The following is a 16,350-nucleotide window of genomic DNA, read 5'->3' on the forward strand; positions in this document are numbered from 1 at the left end:
CTGCTATGCGAGAGTATATTAAGGAGTCCCTGGAAAAGGGACATATTCGTCCTTCTTCATCTGCTTTAGGAGCTGGTTTTTTCTTTGTATCTAAAAAGGATGGCTCTCTGAGGCCTTGTATTGATTATCGACTCCTGAATAAAATTACAGTCAAATATCAGTATCCGTTGCCTTTGCTGACTGATTTGTTTGCTCGCATAAGGGGGGCTAAGTGGTTCTCTAAGATTGATCTTCGTGGGGCGTATAATTTGGTGCGAATTAAGCAGGGGGATGAGTGGAAAACCGCATTTAATACGCCTGAGGGCCATTTTGAGTATTTAGTAATGCCTTTCGGCCTTTCTAATGCACCTTCAGTCTTTCAGTCCTTAATGCATGATATTTTCCGTGAATATTTGGATAAATTTATGATTGTGTATTTGGATGATATTTTGATTTTTTCTGATGACTGGGAGTCTCATGTTCAACAGGTCAGGAGGGTTTTTCAGGTTTTGCGGGAGAATTCTTTGTGTGTAAAGGGTTCAAAGTGTGTTTTTGGGGTTCAAAAGATTTCCTTTTTGGGGTACATTTTTCCCCTTCTTCTATTGAGATGGACCCTGTCAAGGTTCGGGCTATTTGTGACTGGACGCAACCTACTTCTCTTAAGAGTCTTCAGAAATTCTTGGGCTTTGCTAATTTTTATCGTCGATTTATAACTGGTTTTTCTGGCATTGCTAAACCTCTGACGGATTTGACCAAGAAGGGTGCTGATGTTGCCAATTGGTCCCCTGCTGCTGTGGAGGCCTTTCGGGAGCTTAAGCGCCGCTTTTTGTCTGCCCCTGTGTTGCGCCGGCCTGATGTTTCTCTTCCCTTTCAGGTTGAGGTCGATGCTTCCGAGATCGGAGCGGGGGCGGTTTTGTCGCAGAAAATGTTAAGGCAGATGCTCTTTCTAGGAGTTTTGAGCCTGACTCTCCTGGGGATTCTGAACCTGCTGGTGTCCTTAAGGATGGGGTTGTTTTGTCTGCTGTCTCCCCAGATCTGCGACGTGCTTTGCAAGAATTTCAGGCGGATAGACCTGATCGTTGTCCGCCTGGTAGACTGTTTGTTCCTGATGATTGGACCAGTAGAGTCGTCTTGGAAGTTCATTCTTTTTTGCTGGCAGGTCATCCTGGAATTTTTGGTACCAGAGATTTGGTGGCTAGATCCTTCTGGTGGCCTTCCCTGTCTCGGGATGTGCGTGTTTTTGTGCAGTCTTGTGATGTGTGTGCTCGGGCCAAGCCTTGTTGTTCTAGGGCTAGTGGGTTATTGTTGCCCTTGCCTGTTCCGAAGAGGCCTTGGACGCACATCTCTATGGACTTTATTTCTGATCTCCCTGTTTCTCAGAAGATGTCTGTCATCTGGGTGGTGTGTGACCGTTTTTCTAAAATGGTTCATTTGGTACCATTGCCTAAGTTGCCTTCCTCATCTGAGTTGGTTCCTTTATTTTTTCAAAATGTGGTTCGCTTGCATGGTATTCCGGAAAACATCGTTTCTGACAGGGGAACCCAGTTCGTGTCTAGATTTTGGCGGGCATTCTGTGCCAGGTTGGGCATTGATTTGTCTTTTTCGTCTGCATTCCATCCTCAGACTAATGGCCAGACGGAGCGAACTAATCAAACTTTGGAGACTTATTTGAGGTGTTTTGTGTCTGCGGATCAGGATGACTGGGTTGCCTTTTTGCCGTTGGCAGAATTTGCTCTTAATAATCGGGCTAGTTCTGCCACTTTGGTTTCTCCTTTCTTTTGCAATTCAGGGTTTCATCCTCGTTTTTCATCTGGTCAGGTGGAATCTTCGGATTGTCCTGGAGTGGATGCGGTGGTGAATCGGTTGCATCGGATTTGGGGACAGGTGGTGGCCAATTTGAAGTTGTCCCAGGAGAGGACTCAGCAGTTTGCTAACCGCCGTCGTCGTGTTGGTCCTTGTCTTCGTGTTGGGGACTTGGTGTGGTTGTCTTCCCGTTTTGTCCCTATGAGGGTTTCTTCTCCTAAGTTTAAGCCTCGGTTCATCGGTCCTTATAGGATTTTGGAGATACTTAACCCTGTGTCCTTTCGTTTGGACCTCCCGGCATCTTTCGCTATCCATAATGTATTCCATCGGTCGTTGTTGCGGAGATATGAGGTACCGGTGGTTCCTTCTACTGAACCTCCTGCTCCTGTGCTGGTGGAGGGTGAATTGGAGTACGTTGTAGAGAAGATCTTGGATTCCCGTATTTCCAGACGGAGACTTCAATATCTGGTTAAATGGAAGGGCTATGGTCAGGAAGATAATTCTTGGGTAACTGCCTCTGATGTTCATGCCTCGGATTTGGTTCGTGCCTTTCATAGGGCTCATCCAGATCGCCCTGGCGGTTCTCGTGAGGGTTCGGTGCCCCCTCCTTAAGGGGGGGGTACTGTTGTGAATCCGCTTTTTGGGCTCCCCTGGTGGTTGCTGGTGGTACTGGTGACTTGTGTGTGCTTTGCTGTCTCAGTTCACCTGCTCCCATCAGTGTTTGGGAGTTTCCTATTTAGCCTTGCTCTCCAGTCATTTCCTTGCCAGTCATCATTGTAACCAGAGCCTTCGGTTGCATGTTCCTGCTACTAGTCTGCTGATCAGCTAAGTGGACTTTGTCCTTTTGTTTTGTATCTTTTGTCCAGTTTGCAGTTTTTGTTATTCTCTGTAGCTGGAAGCTCTTGCGGGCTGAAATTGCCACTCCTGTGTTATGAGCTGACACAGGAGTCTTAAAGTAATTTCAGGATGGTTTTTTGAAAGGGTTTTCAGTTGACCGTGAAGTCCTCTTTTGTATCCTTCTGCTATCTAGTAAGTGGACCTCTCTTTGCTAAATCTACTTTCATACTGTGTATGTCTTTTCCTCTTAAACTCACCGTTATTACATGTGGGGGGCTGCTATCATCTTTTGGGGTATTTCCCTAGAGGTAAGCCAGGTCTGTTCCTTCCTCTACCAGGCGTAGTTAGTCCTCCGGCTGGCGCGTGGCATTTAGGAAGTCGTAGGTATGCTCCCTGGCTACTATTAGTTGTGTGGTAGATTTAGCTCACGGTCAGCTCGAGATTCCATCACCCAGAGCTCGTCCGTTATTTTTGTGTATTGATGTTTCCCTGCCATTGGGAATCATGACAGGGGGTCTTTTGTATTCTCTGTGTGGATAATTTTTGTAGTATTTTATACTGACCGCACAGATTCCTTGCTATCTTCTGACTAGTAAGTTATTAGCGGGCCTCATTTGCTAAAACCTTTTTCATTTCTATGTATGTGTTTTCCCCTTACCTCACTGTTATTATTTGTGGGGGGCTGCTCTCACTTTGGGGAAAATTTCTCTGAGGCAAGTGAGGCTTTGTTTCTCTCTAGGGGTAGCTAGTTTCTCAGGCTGTGAAGAGGCGTCTAGGCCGAGTCAGGTACTCTCCACGGCTGCCTATAGTGTGTGTTTGATAGGATCAGGATTGCGGTCAGTAAATTTCCCACATTCCCAGAGCTTGTCCTTATTTTTGGTTTACTTATCTGGTCAGTTCATGTGTTCCTAACCACCAGAACCATAACAGTACAGCAGGCCCGTAAAGTGTTAATGCATCGCAAAAATGGACTAGCATGAACTTAGCTTCTCCACGAGGAGACAGGTCACAAGGGAAGTCCCCGAGAGATCTGAACCAGTACTGAATACAACGACAGCAGGCAACAAGTAAAGGTCCAGATGGAGTTAAATAGGCAGCAAGCCTAGCAGGAAACGAGGCAGCTGGGGTCCAGCTACAGACCAGCCGTAACACTCAAAGCCACCAGAGGGAGCCCATGAACAGAACTCACAAAGTACCACTCATGACCACAGGAGGGAGCTCGAGAACGGAATTCACAACAGGAACCATTATGTTTTGGGAGTGTTTCTCTGCTAAGGGCACAGAACTACTTCACTGAATCAATGGGAGAATTGATGGAGCCATGTACAATAAAATCCTCAGTGACAACCTCCTTCCCTCTGCCAGGACATTAAAAATGGGCCATGGCTGGGTTTTCCAGCAAGACAATTACTCAAAACATACAGCCAAGACAACAAAGAAGTAGCTCAAAAAGAAGCACATTACGGTCATTGAGTTGCCTAGCCAGTCTGAAAACCTTAATCCCATTGAAAACTTATAGAGGGAGGTGAAAATCCGAGTTGCCAAGCAACAGCCTCTAAATCTTAATGATTTAGAGATGATCTGCAAGAGGAGTGGACCAAAATTCCTCCTGTCATGTGCGCAAACCTTGTCTTCAACTACAATAATTATCTGACTGCTGTGCTTGCCAACAAGGGTTTTGCCACCAAGTATCAAGTCTTGTTTGACAAAGGGATCAAATACTTATTTCACACTGCAAAATGCAAATAAATTTATATAACTTATACAACATGATTTTCTGGATTTTATTTTTCATATTTTATCTCTGAATGTTAAAATTACCCTACCCTTAAAATTATAGACTGTTCATGTCTTTGTCAGTGGGCAAACTTACAAAATCATCAAGGAATCAAATAGTTATTTCCCCACTGTATGTACCAGGATGGGGGACAAATTTTGCAGCGGGACCCATCAAACTCAAATTACACCACTGGTTCTGACTACTGGAAGCTCACTGATTCTATAAACAGGTTTCAAAAAAGGCCCCATTAGAATGTAGTAATGTCCTCAGAGGCACATCAAACATTCTATTCATTATCTATTGGACTGAAAGAGATAATCAAGTGCTCCACTTGGCTATTTATTTGGGATCATTGGTGGTGGTGGGTTTGTCCTAATGGCTGGTTCTCCAGCAAACAACAAGTTATTATGAATGTTATTATGAATGTTCAAGAAAAAATAAATAAAAATATTGAACATATTTTGGGATGATTACAAAAATTAATAAATCATGAAAACACATACACCTGTGGTCAAAATTGTTGGTACCCCTTGTTTAATGACAGAAAAACCGACAAAGGTCACATAAATAACTTGAATCTGACAAAAGTAATAATAAATAAAAGATCTATGAAAATGAACAAATGAAAGTCAGACATTGATTTTCAACCATGCTTCCACAGAATTAATAAAAATAAATAAATAACATTCATGAAATAGGCGTGGACAGAAATTATGGTACCCTTAACCCCTTAATCCCATTGGACGTACTATCCCGTCAAGGCGACCTGGGACTTAATTCCCAGTGATGGGACATCCAGCGTGATCAGCTGCGCTCAAGGGGGGAGCGCAGCCGATCGCGGCCGGGTGTCAGCTGACTATCGCAGCTGACATCCGGCACTATGTGCCAGGAGCGGTCCCGGACCGACCCTGGCACATTAACCCCCGGCACACTGCGATCAAACATGATCGCAGTGTTCCGGCGGCATAGGGAAGCATCGTGCAGGGAGGGGGCTCCCTGCGAGCTTCCCTGAGACCCTCGGTACAGGACGATTTGCTCGCCTTGTACCGAGCATCTCCTCCCTGCAGGGCCCGGATCCAAAATGGCCACGGAGCTGCATCCTAGTCCTGCAGGGAGTTGGCTTACCAGTGCCTGCTCAGAGCAAGCGCTGGTAAGCCTGCAGCCCTGCTTGTCAGATCGCAGTGCTCTGCAAAGTGTCAGATCAGCAATCTGATCCTATAACATGATGCCCCCCTGGGGCAATGTTATGAAGTAAAAAAAAATATTCACCTGTGTAAAAAAAAACAACATTCCTAAGTAAGGAAAAAAAATATTGTTCCCATAAATACATTCCTTTAAATAAAATAAAAAAACAATAAAAGTACACTTATTTAGTATCGCCGCGTCCGTAACGACCTAACCTGTAAAACTGTCCCACTAGTTAACTCCTTCAGTGAACACTGTTTAAAAAAAACTAAAAAAACGAGGCAAAAAACAACCCTTTATTATACTGCCGAACAAAAAGTAGAATAGCACGCGATCAAAAAGACAGATATAAATAACCATGGTACCGCTGAAAACGTCATCTTGTATCGCAAAAATTGAGCTGCCATACAGCATTATCAGTGAAAAAATAAAAAACTTATAGTCCTCAGAATAAAGCGATGCAAAAATAATGATTTTTTCTATAAAATAGTATTTATCGTATAAAAGCGCCAAAACATACGTGGAATGGTATAAGCGCCCCCCCCCCCCCAATGGAAATTAATGAATAGCTGGTTTTTGTTCATTCTACCTCACAAAAATCAGAATAAAAAGCGATAAAAAAAATCACGTCACGTGCCCAAAAATGGTACCAATAAAAACGTCAACTCATCCCGCAAAAAACAAGACCTCACATGACTCTGTGAACCAAAATATGGAGAAATTATAGCTCTCAAAATGTGGAGACGCAAAAACTATTTTTTGCAATAAAAAGCATCTTTTAGTGTGTGACGGCTGCCAATCATAAAAATCTGCAAAAAAACACGCTAAAAAAGTAAAACAAACCCCCCTCATCACCCCATTAGTTAGGGAAAATAATAAAATTTTTAAAAATGTATTTATTTCCATTTTCCCATTAGGGTTAAGGATAGGGTTGGGGCTAAAGTTAGGGTTAGGTTTGGGGCTAAAGTTAGGGTTGGGGCCAAAGTTAGGGTTAGAGTGGACCAAAATATGGGAAAATTATAGCTCTCAAAATGTGGTAATGCAAAAAAATATATTTTTTGCAATAAAAAGCGTCTTTAATGTGTGAGAGCTGCCAACCATAAAAATCATCCGCTAAAAAACCCGCTATAAAAGTAAATCAAACCCCCTTTCATCACCCCCTTAGTTAGGGAAAAATAAAAGAATAAAAAAATGTATTTATTTCCATTTCCCATTAGGGTTAGGGCTAGGGTTAGGGCTAGGGTTAGGATTAGGGATAGGTTTAGGGTTAGGGCTAGGGTTAGGGTTAGGGCTATGGTTGGGGCTAGGGTTGGGGCTAGGGTTAGGGCTAGGGTTAGGGTTGGGACTAGGGTTGGGGATAGGGTTGGGGCTAGGGTTAGGGTTAGGGTTGGAGTTAGATTTAAGGTTACAGTTGTGGCTAGGGTTATGGTTGGGGCTAGGGTTAGGGTTTGGATTACATTTATGGTTGGGATTACGGTTAGGGGTGTGGTTAGGGTTATGGTTACCATTGGGGTTAAGGGTGTGTTGGAGTTAGGGGTGTGGTTAGAGGGGTGTGGTTAGGGTTGGGCTTAGGGGTGTGGTTGGAATTAGGGGTGTGTTTGGATTAGGATTTCAGTTAGAAATGGGGGTTTCCACTATTTAGGCATATCAGGCACATGGCATCCGATCTCAATTCCAGCCAATTCTGCGTTGAAAAAGTAAAACAGTGCTCCTTCCCTTCCGAGCTCTCCCGTGTGCCCAAACAGGGGTTTACCCCAACATATGGGGTATCAGCGTACTCAGGACAAATTGGACAACAACTTCTGGGGTCCAATTTCTCTTGCTACCCTTGGGAAAATAAAAATTTGGGGGGCTAAAAAAACATTTTTGTCATCAATTTTCCTCCTGTGGCCATGTCCAGGTAGGTTGGCTACAGTCCCATGGATCTTAAATTTCTGAATAATATGTGAAATGGAACATCAAGCTGCTTGGATAAGGTCTTATGACTTTTACCTTTAACATGTTTGTGTATAATTTCCTTTCTAATCTCCTGAGTCAACTCTTTCCTTCGCTTCCTCTGGTTCATGTTGCGTGTGATACACACCATGTCACCAAACAGCATAGTGAGAATCTATAGCCCTACATACAGGCCCACTGACTGATTCCAAGATTGTAGACACCTGTGATGCTAGTTAGTGGACACACCTTGATTTAACATGTCCCTTTTGTCACATTATTTTCAGGGGTACCATTATTTCTGTCCAGGTCTATTTCATGAGTTTTATTTTTTTTAAATTCCGTGGAAGCATGGTTGAAAAGCAATGTCTGACTTTAATTTGTTCATTTTCATAGATCTTTTATTATTACTGTTGTCAGATTCAAGTTATTTCTGTGACTATTGTGTGTTTTTCTGTCATTAAACGAGGGGTGCCAACAATTTTGACCATGTGTGCATACTAAATTGATTACTCATTAAAACTGTCAGAAAAGCAGGCATAGCAACTTTGACTTTAAAATCAAAATGACTCAATAATGAAGTTTATGTATCACTAATAATTACAAGACATTTCCTTGAGGCAAGGCAATGTCCATCTCTGTCATTGAAGGTAAGTGCAAACTTGTTTTCAGAAGTACTAGGAACCCTGATAAAGCAGTAGAGTCTTACACATCTCATTTATAATATTTAATTGACTGGACATAGGAAGATTTTCTTGTAAAACCCTATTGCTTTCTAAACTTCATCTGGATGTACAGTATATAAAGGATAAACAGGAGATGAAAGAATATAGTAACACCATACATACTCTTTATGAATTTTGGGATATATTCTATCCACTGACGAATAGTTGAATCTCCCATTAGATGTATCATTTTGTTAGCCAGACACGATCTCATATGATTGAAAGGTTCATACGTTGATAAGTTACAGTATATCGGAAACCACTGATTTTTAAGAACATATCCACTGGGAAAAGAAGGATGCATCCCAACTTGGCATTTTGTTAACATTTTCCTTGGGCGGTCTGTAAAATGCATTTACCAGAAATAAGATTTAGCATTATTTCCTAAAATTCCATTCTCAAAAATAAAAATGTATCCACTGTAACATTACTTCAAGTAGATTAAATGTTTAACTTGATGGACCCAGGTCTTATTTCAACCTATGTAACTATATGCAATTACCAAATATAAGAATGAGTATAATAAAGGTCTGGTTTTGTAGTCAAGACAATAATTTACTAGAGTGACCAGTGGGTAATTCCTATGACTAACAGACTTCTTTCGTAATAGGTAAGTACTGTAATAGATGCTACTGTTCAGGTGCAGCCAGAACCATCTAAGTGGAGAACATTTTTTTTCTCTAGCAAGATGGCATCTGTGCAGCAGCAGCTATCAGATTGCTGATAGCTGCTACTGCGCAGGTTGAGTCTGGTGTTATTTTCAAACTGATTTTTTATTTTTAATGAATTTATGGATACCATCAAAGAAAAGTATTAAATACACATCATAGATGCGATCATGCTGCAGGGCAGGCACAGCTGCCGACTGACTGCAGAAGGTGATTTATTTTTTCAATATACAGCTCTGGCAAAAATTAAGAGACCACCACATCAAAACCCTGTCATGGGCAGCACTACCTCCAGACCTGAACCCCATTGAAAACCCCTGGAATGTAATCAAGAGGATGATGGATAGTCACAAGCCATCAAATAAGAAGAACTGCTTACATTTTTGCACCAGAAGCAGTGTGAAAGACTGGTGGAAAGCATGCCAAGACGCATGAAAGCTGTGATTAAAAATCATGGTTATTCCTGAGTCAAAAACATTAGTATTGTTGTTTGTAAATGATTATGAACTTGATTTCTTTGCATTATTTGGGGTCTGTAAGCACTGTTGTTTTGTTTTGTTTTTTATAATTTTTCTGTGTCAGAAAAAAATACTAAATTTATTGCTTGGAAATTCAGAGACATGTTGTCAGAAGTTTATAGAATAATAGAATAATTTACATTTAACTAATATACCTATAAAGAGAAACATCAGTCAAACCGAACATTTTGCAGTGGTCTCTTAATTTTACCAGAGCTGTATATATATTATTCACTATGTAAAATAGGGGGCAGGTTACTAAGGGACTAAAGACCTGTTTGAAATCATATTGATGAATATCTAATGAGAGCACCACATGAAAACCCCCCCAGAGACCCACCCCGGAGCATGAGTATATCACTTACTCAAAACTGAAAATAAACATTATACAACAACCACAAGATGGATTTCATCAACCAAGGTATCATTTTAACCAGTATAATGGTGCCAGCCTGGCACTGTCTGTAGGTTACTCAGCACAATCATGCTGACAGGTTCCCTTTAAACACATTAACAAATTTCTAAGCAAATACATTTCTAAAAGTGCAATTGACATAAAATTCTCACCAGATGTCAGTAGCAACCAATCAAGTTCAGAAAGGAAAATAAAAATTCATATATTAATCTGTGCATAATAATGAGAAATGACAGGGAAAAAGTATTGAAACCATGAGGAAAGAAAGGCACAAAAAGCCATGGAAAGTCATGACACAAGCTGAAATCAATCATTAATTAGAAAACAATCATGCCACATAGTAAAAAATAATATCAGCTAGTTCAACTGATGGCCTATGAAAAGGTGTCTCATCAACAAGGAGCCAAACAAGAAACATCTCATGATGGGTAAAACCAGTGAGCTGTCTCAAGACCTTTGCAACATTATTGTAAAACATACTAATTGCATTTGTTACAGAAGAATCTTTACACTACAGTGAGTCCTGTTGGGGTCATAAACCGGAGGAAAGAACATAATTTCACCATAAACCAGCCATGACCAGATACTCCCCACAAGATTTTAGACAGAGGAATTAAAAGAATTATCAGAAGTCTTGTCAAAGAGCAAAGGACCACGTGTGGAGAGTTACAGACCCAGAATCAGCAAGTACAATTGTTTAAAAGAAAACAATATGTAATGCAATCAACCTCCATGGTCTGTATTCTCTTTCACCATGCAAGGCTCCATTACTGAACAAAAAGCATGTTCAAGAACGTTTACAGTTTGCTCAACAAAATTTATACTTGAAATGCTGGGAGAAAATAGTATCATTAGATGAGGCTAAAATTGAACTCTTTGGATGCCATAAAACATACCAAGTTTTGTTAAAAGACACTGCACGTCATCTCCTAAACACCATACCATAAATGAAGTTTGGAGGAGGGAACATCATGGTGAGAGGCTATTTTTCAATACTCGGCACTGGCAAACTCCATGTGATTGAAGGAAGGATGAATGGGCAAATGTGCGAAGACATTTTTGATGAATATCTGCTGCCATCTACCAGGATGACGAAGTGAGGGTGGACATTTCAACAATAATCGTAAGCACATAGTCAATTAAACTGTCAACTGGCTTCAAAGAAAGAAAATAAAGCTGCAAGAACGGCCTGTATCTGACAGAAAGTTTATGGAATGGACAGAGTTCATAGAAAGAGCCCACGGAACCTTAAAGATTTGTAGAGTGTTCAGGTGGAAGAATGGCCATATCACACCTGAGCAATGCACATGACTTGTTCCTCCATACAGGAGGTGTTTTGAAGCTGTCATCACTAACACAGGTTTTTGTACAATATATTAATTAGATTTCAGTAAGTACATTCAATACTTTTTACCTGTTTTATTTCTCATTATTACAGATAACTTAATTTTTGGACATCTATGGTTTGATCTCTTTGCCCGTGTGGATTTGATGGGATGTTATCAACATTTGGCAAGAATTTCATGTCTATGTCACCTTTAGAAATATATTTACCAGAACACGTCACCAGAAAACTGGTGACATGTTCAACACTTACTTCACCCGGTGTATATAAGTAATATGTAATAAAGCTGGTATGTACAGTACGTGTGGAATGGTTTCAACTCTTGATCCCCACTTGCACTCCCCTGACCAGGACATTTATTAACATCCTAATGTGTAAAGGGGTTAATAATATTCTCCTTATATACAGTTTTGTACTTGGTTATTAGAAACTAGCCAGAAATTCAATAGTAATGAAAAAGAATAATAAGTAGATGAAAGCACTTACTTGAACACTTCTGAACTTCAATATTTTCTACTATTTTGGAAATCTCTGCTCCAAAGTTAAATAGTCTTTCATGATAAAAAAAAAGTGAAAGAAAACATTAACCAATTTAAGGATGCAGCTAAATTTTCTATTTTTGGTTTCATTTTCTCCTCCTTTTCTTAAAAGCGCCTTAACTTCATTTTTCAATCAATGTAGCTGTATGAAGGCTTCCTTTTTGTTGCACAAATTTTCATTTTGATTGATACCATTCAATTTACTATATAACATACTGAAAAACGATTTAGTGAAATTGTGAAAAAAAAATGGAATTTTTCCATTTTTTTTTTCTTAGTTTAGCTTCTCCATTATTCAATGTGCAGTAAAATGACATGGCAACATAAGTTTTCAGGTCAGTACAATTAATTTAATTCCAAACATGTATATGTTTTTCCAGTTTTAGTGGTTTAAAAAAAATTGGTTTGGTTCGCCAATTTCCACGATCCATAATTTCCATGTTTCTATCGAAAGTCCTGCGTGATTGTTTTTTTTCCCAAGCTATAGTTGTTAATAGTGATGAGCAAGCACTAAAATGCTTGGTTAAATGGTAAAAGAAAAAACGGTATGCACTCACCAAGCCCGGTGAAAACACTCCTTTATTGGGACATGTGCGGTTCCACAGGTCCTGTGGAAGCGCATTCAGCGCGAAACAGCTGTCGTCCATTTCATTCACACGTTCTCCCTGTCTGAACCGCACATGTCCCAATAAAGGAGTGTTTTTACCGGGCTTGGGGAATGCATACCGTTTTTTCTTTTACCATTGAACTTTGAATATATCTATTGCTGTTGCACCCGAATCGCCCGATTTTTATGAGGCATTATAAGCATCAAACAGCACTGTATGGCACAGGAACAGGGGGTCGCAGTGAAACAGCAGTGCGGATAAATTTGTCTTTCCTCTTTCTTGGACACTAAAATGCTCAGGTCAAGCAAATTGAAATGCTCGGGTGCTCAACCCAAGCAATGAGCTGAATGTAAGTATATGGGAAACCCGAGCATTTTTGCCGGCACCTTCCCCCCGGGGTCTTTTAAGGGTATAAAAACGTCGGAAATCGATGGGAACAGTACTCAATGACATGGGAACATCATGGGGAAGACCCCTGGTAGCATTCCTGACTCCTAGTTCACAGTTGTAAACAATGTTGTCACAGTCTTTTCCAGGCGTACAATAAAACATACAAAAAGAAAACCAAAATTGATTTTCCTGGAAAATATGTTAAGGTACATCCTTTGCAGGGTAATGATTTGTATGTAAGGCAAAATAAATAACCCAAAAGAAACTGTTCCTCCATCACTTGGACTATGTTCACATGTAGCGTTTTTGATGCGTTTTTCAACTTTAGCATTGCTTTCAACCAAAACAAATGCATTCACTGGGAAATGTCATTTAACATTTTACAACCTTATCTGGCCATGTGATGTGTGACACATCATTAAACACATCCTGTTTCATTTATGAAGGAGGGACTGTTAAAGGAGGCGGGCCATCAGGCAGACTTTAATATTCTTAAAGGAACAGCAATTGGTCCTCACTATTCTTAGAGACCAATTGTGCAAGTTCTCCCACTTAAAAGATGAAAGAGGCCGGTAATTAACATCATAGTTAGACCACAACCAAGGCCGTATTTGTCACTAGGCACTTGGGGGCAGCTGCCTGGGGCCACGGGTTGCGGGGGGCGGCACCTGAGGAAGGTTTTTTATTTTTTTATTATAAGAACCGGTGTCACCGCCAGCCACCCGCCTACCTCCTCGCCTCCTTGAACTCATCATACTCACCCTCCTCAGCTCCAGCGGTGCTTGCAACTCCAATGGTCTCAGCGCAGGCAGCTTCTTCCTCTGCTGAGCAGTCACATGGTACCGCTCATTAAGGTCATGAATATGAATGCATATTCATGACCTTCATGAGCGATACCATGTGACCGCTCACTCAGGGAGAAGATGCAGCGCTGGGACCAAGATGCAGGGACTTTCGGCGTGATGCGCAGGTGTGAGAAAGGTGAGTATGACAGGGAAGGAGGATGAGGAAGGATGGGGGCTGCAGAGGCACGCATACAAGATGGGAGAGGGGGGGCTGCAGAGCCACGCATACAAGATGGGATGGGGGCTGCAGAGGCATGTATGCAAGATGGGAGAGGGGGGCTGTAGAGCCACGCATACAAGATGGGAGAGGGGGGCTGCAGAGGCATGCATGCAAGATGGGAGATGGGGGGCTGCAGAGCCACGCATACAAGATGGGAGAAGGGTGGCTGCAGAGGCATGCATACAAGATGGGAGAGGGTGGCTGTAGAGCCAAGCATACAAGATGGGAGAGGGGGGCTGCAGAGCCACGCATACAAGATGGGAGAGGGGGGCTGCAGAGACATGCATACAAGATGGGAGAGGGTGGCTGCAGAGCCAAGCATACAAGATGGGAGAGGGGGGCTGCAGAGGCATGCATAGAAGATGGGAGAGGGGGCTGCAGAGCCACGCATACAAGATTGGAGAGGGGGGCTGCAGAGGCACGCATACAAGATGAGAGAGGGGGGCTGCAGAGTCACGCATACAAGATGGGAGAGGAGGGGCTGCAGAGCCACGCATACAAGATGGGAGAGGGGGGCTGCAGAGCCACATATACAAGATGGGAGAGTGGGGCTGCAGAGGCACGCATACAAGATGGGAGAGGGGGGCTGCAGAGGCACACATACAAGATGGGAGAGGGGAGGCTGCAAAGGCACACATGCAAGATGGGAGGGGGGCTGCAGAGGCACGCATACAAGATGGGAGAGGAGGGGCTGCAGAGGACGCATACAAGATGGGAGAGGGGGGCTGCAGAGGCATGCATACAAGATGGGAGAGGGGGGCTGCAGAGGCATGCATACAAGATGGGAGAGGGGGGCTGCAGAGGCATGCATACAAGATGGGAGAGGGGGGCTGCAGAGGCACGCATACAAGATGGGAGAGGGGGGCTGCAGAGGCCCGCATACGAGATGGGAGAGGGGGGCTGCAGAGCGACGCATACAAGATGGGAGGGGGGAGCAGAACCACGCATACAAGATGGGAGGGGGGAGCAGAGTCACGCATACAAGATGGGAGAGGGGGGGCTGAAGAGCCACGCATACAAGATGGGAGGGGGGAGCAGAGCCATGCATACAAGATGGGAGGGGGGAGCAGAGCCAGTGTCCCCTGTTATGACCCCAATGGCAGAGGGTCTCAGGAATAAAAACCAAGTCTGCAAGCACAAAAAACCAGCTCATAGGGCAGTGGTATCTGGGCTGACCATATATCTAATCCTAGCACCACAAATAGAAGTAGCCGGGGAACGTGCCTACGTTGGTTCTAGACGTCTCGCGCCAGCCGGAGAACTAACTAACCCTAGAAGGGAAAAGAAAGACCTTTCTTGCCTCCAGAGAAAAGACCCCAAAAGTTGGATACAAGCCCCCAACAAATAATAACGATGAGGTAAGAGGAAAAGACAAACATAAGAATGAGCTAGGTATTTAGCAAAGAGAGGCCCACTAGCTAATAGCAGAATATAGTAAGATGACTTATATGGTCAGCAAAAACCCTATTAAAATATCCACGCTGGATATTCAAGAACCCCCGAACCGACTAACGGCCGGGGGGAGAACACAAGCCCCCTAGAGCTTCCAGCAAGGTCAGAAATCACATTTAGTACAAGCTGGACAAAAATAGGAGCAAAGCAAATAACTCAAAATACAAAGAAGCAGGACTTAGCTTAATTTTGCAAGAGCCAGGACCAGTAGACAGGAGCAACAGCAGGATCTGAATACAACGATGCCAGGCACTGGACTAAGGATCCAGGAAGTTTATATAGCGACACCCCTGGACTAATGGCCCAGGTGAGTGCCAAACTGAAGAAAGAAAATCCCAGAGTCATATCACTAGTGACCACAAGAGGGAGCCAAAAAAGTCTAATTCACAACAGTACCCCCCCCTTAAGGAGGGGTCACCGAACCCTCACCAAGACCACCAGGGCGATCAGGATGAGCAGCGTGAAAGGCACGAACTAAATCGGCCGCATGCACATCAGAGGCAACCACCCAGGAATTATCCTCCTGACCATAGCCCTTCCACTTGACCAGATACTGAAGCCTCCGCCTGGAGAGACGAGAATCCAAGATCTTCTCCACCACGTACTCCAACTCGCCCTCAACCAACACCGGAGCAGGAGGCTCAACAGAAGGAACCACAGGTACAACGTACCGCCGCAACAAAGACCTATGGAACACGTTGTGAATGGCAAACGACACCGGAAGATCCAAGCGAAAGGACACAGGATTAAGGATTTCCAATATCCTGTAAGGACCGATGAAGCGAGGCTTAAATTCAGGAGAGGAGACCTTCATAGGAACAAATCGAGAAGACAGCCACACCAAATCCCCAACACGAAGTCGGGGACCCACACCGCGGCGGCGGTTGGCAAAACGCTGAGCCTTCTCCTGTGACAACTTTAAGTTGTCCACCACATGATTCCAGATCTGCCGCAACCTATCCACCACAGAATCTACCCCAGAACAGTCAGAAGGCTCCACATGTCCCGAGGAAAAACGAGGATGGAAACCAGAGTTGCAGAAAAATGGCGAAACCAATGTAGCGGAACTAGCCCGATTATTAAGGGCAAATTCAGCCAACGGCAAG

General features: G+C 43.0%; 2 protein-coding genes across 2 annotated transcripts in view; both read right to left on the reverse strand.

Annotated features, from left to right (window-relative positions):
• Positions 1-8,502, reverse strand: part of LOC143765633 (NXPE family member 4-like) — a 298,399-nt gene extending 289,897 nt beyond the window's left edge. The window contains exon 1 of the mRNA XM_077252481.1: positions 8,368-8,502. The gene's annotated coding sequence lies outside the window, so the exon portion shown is untranslated. The remainder of the gene's footprint in view (positions 1-8,367) is intronic.
• LOC143765631 (NXPE family member 2-like) overlaps positions 1-16,350 on the reverse strand; it is a 354,683-nt gene that overhangs the window by 110,350 nt on the left and 227,983 nt on the right. The window contains exons 4-5 of the mRNA XM_077252479.1: positions 11,677-11,741; positions 8,368-8,586 (exon numbers count right to left, since the gene is read on the reverse strand). Of these exons, the coding sequence (XP_077108594.1) occupies positions 8,368-8,586; positions 11,677-11,741 (284 nt within the window). The remainder of the gene's footprint in view (positions 1-8,367; positions 8,587-11,676; positions 11,742-16,350) is intronic.

This window comes from Ranitomeya variabilis, chromosome 4 (assembly GCF_051348905.1).
Source record: "Ranitomeya variabilis isolate aRanVar5 chromosome 4, aRanVar5.hap1, whole genome shotgun sequence".
Classification (NCBI taxonomy): Eukaryota; Metazoa; Chordata; class Amphibia; order Anura; family Dendrobatidae; genus Ranitomeya; species Ranitomeya variabilis.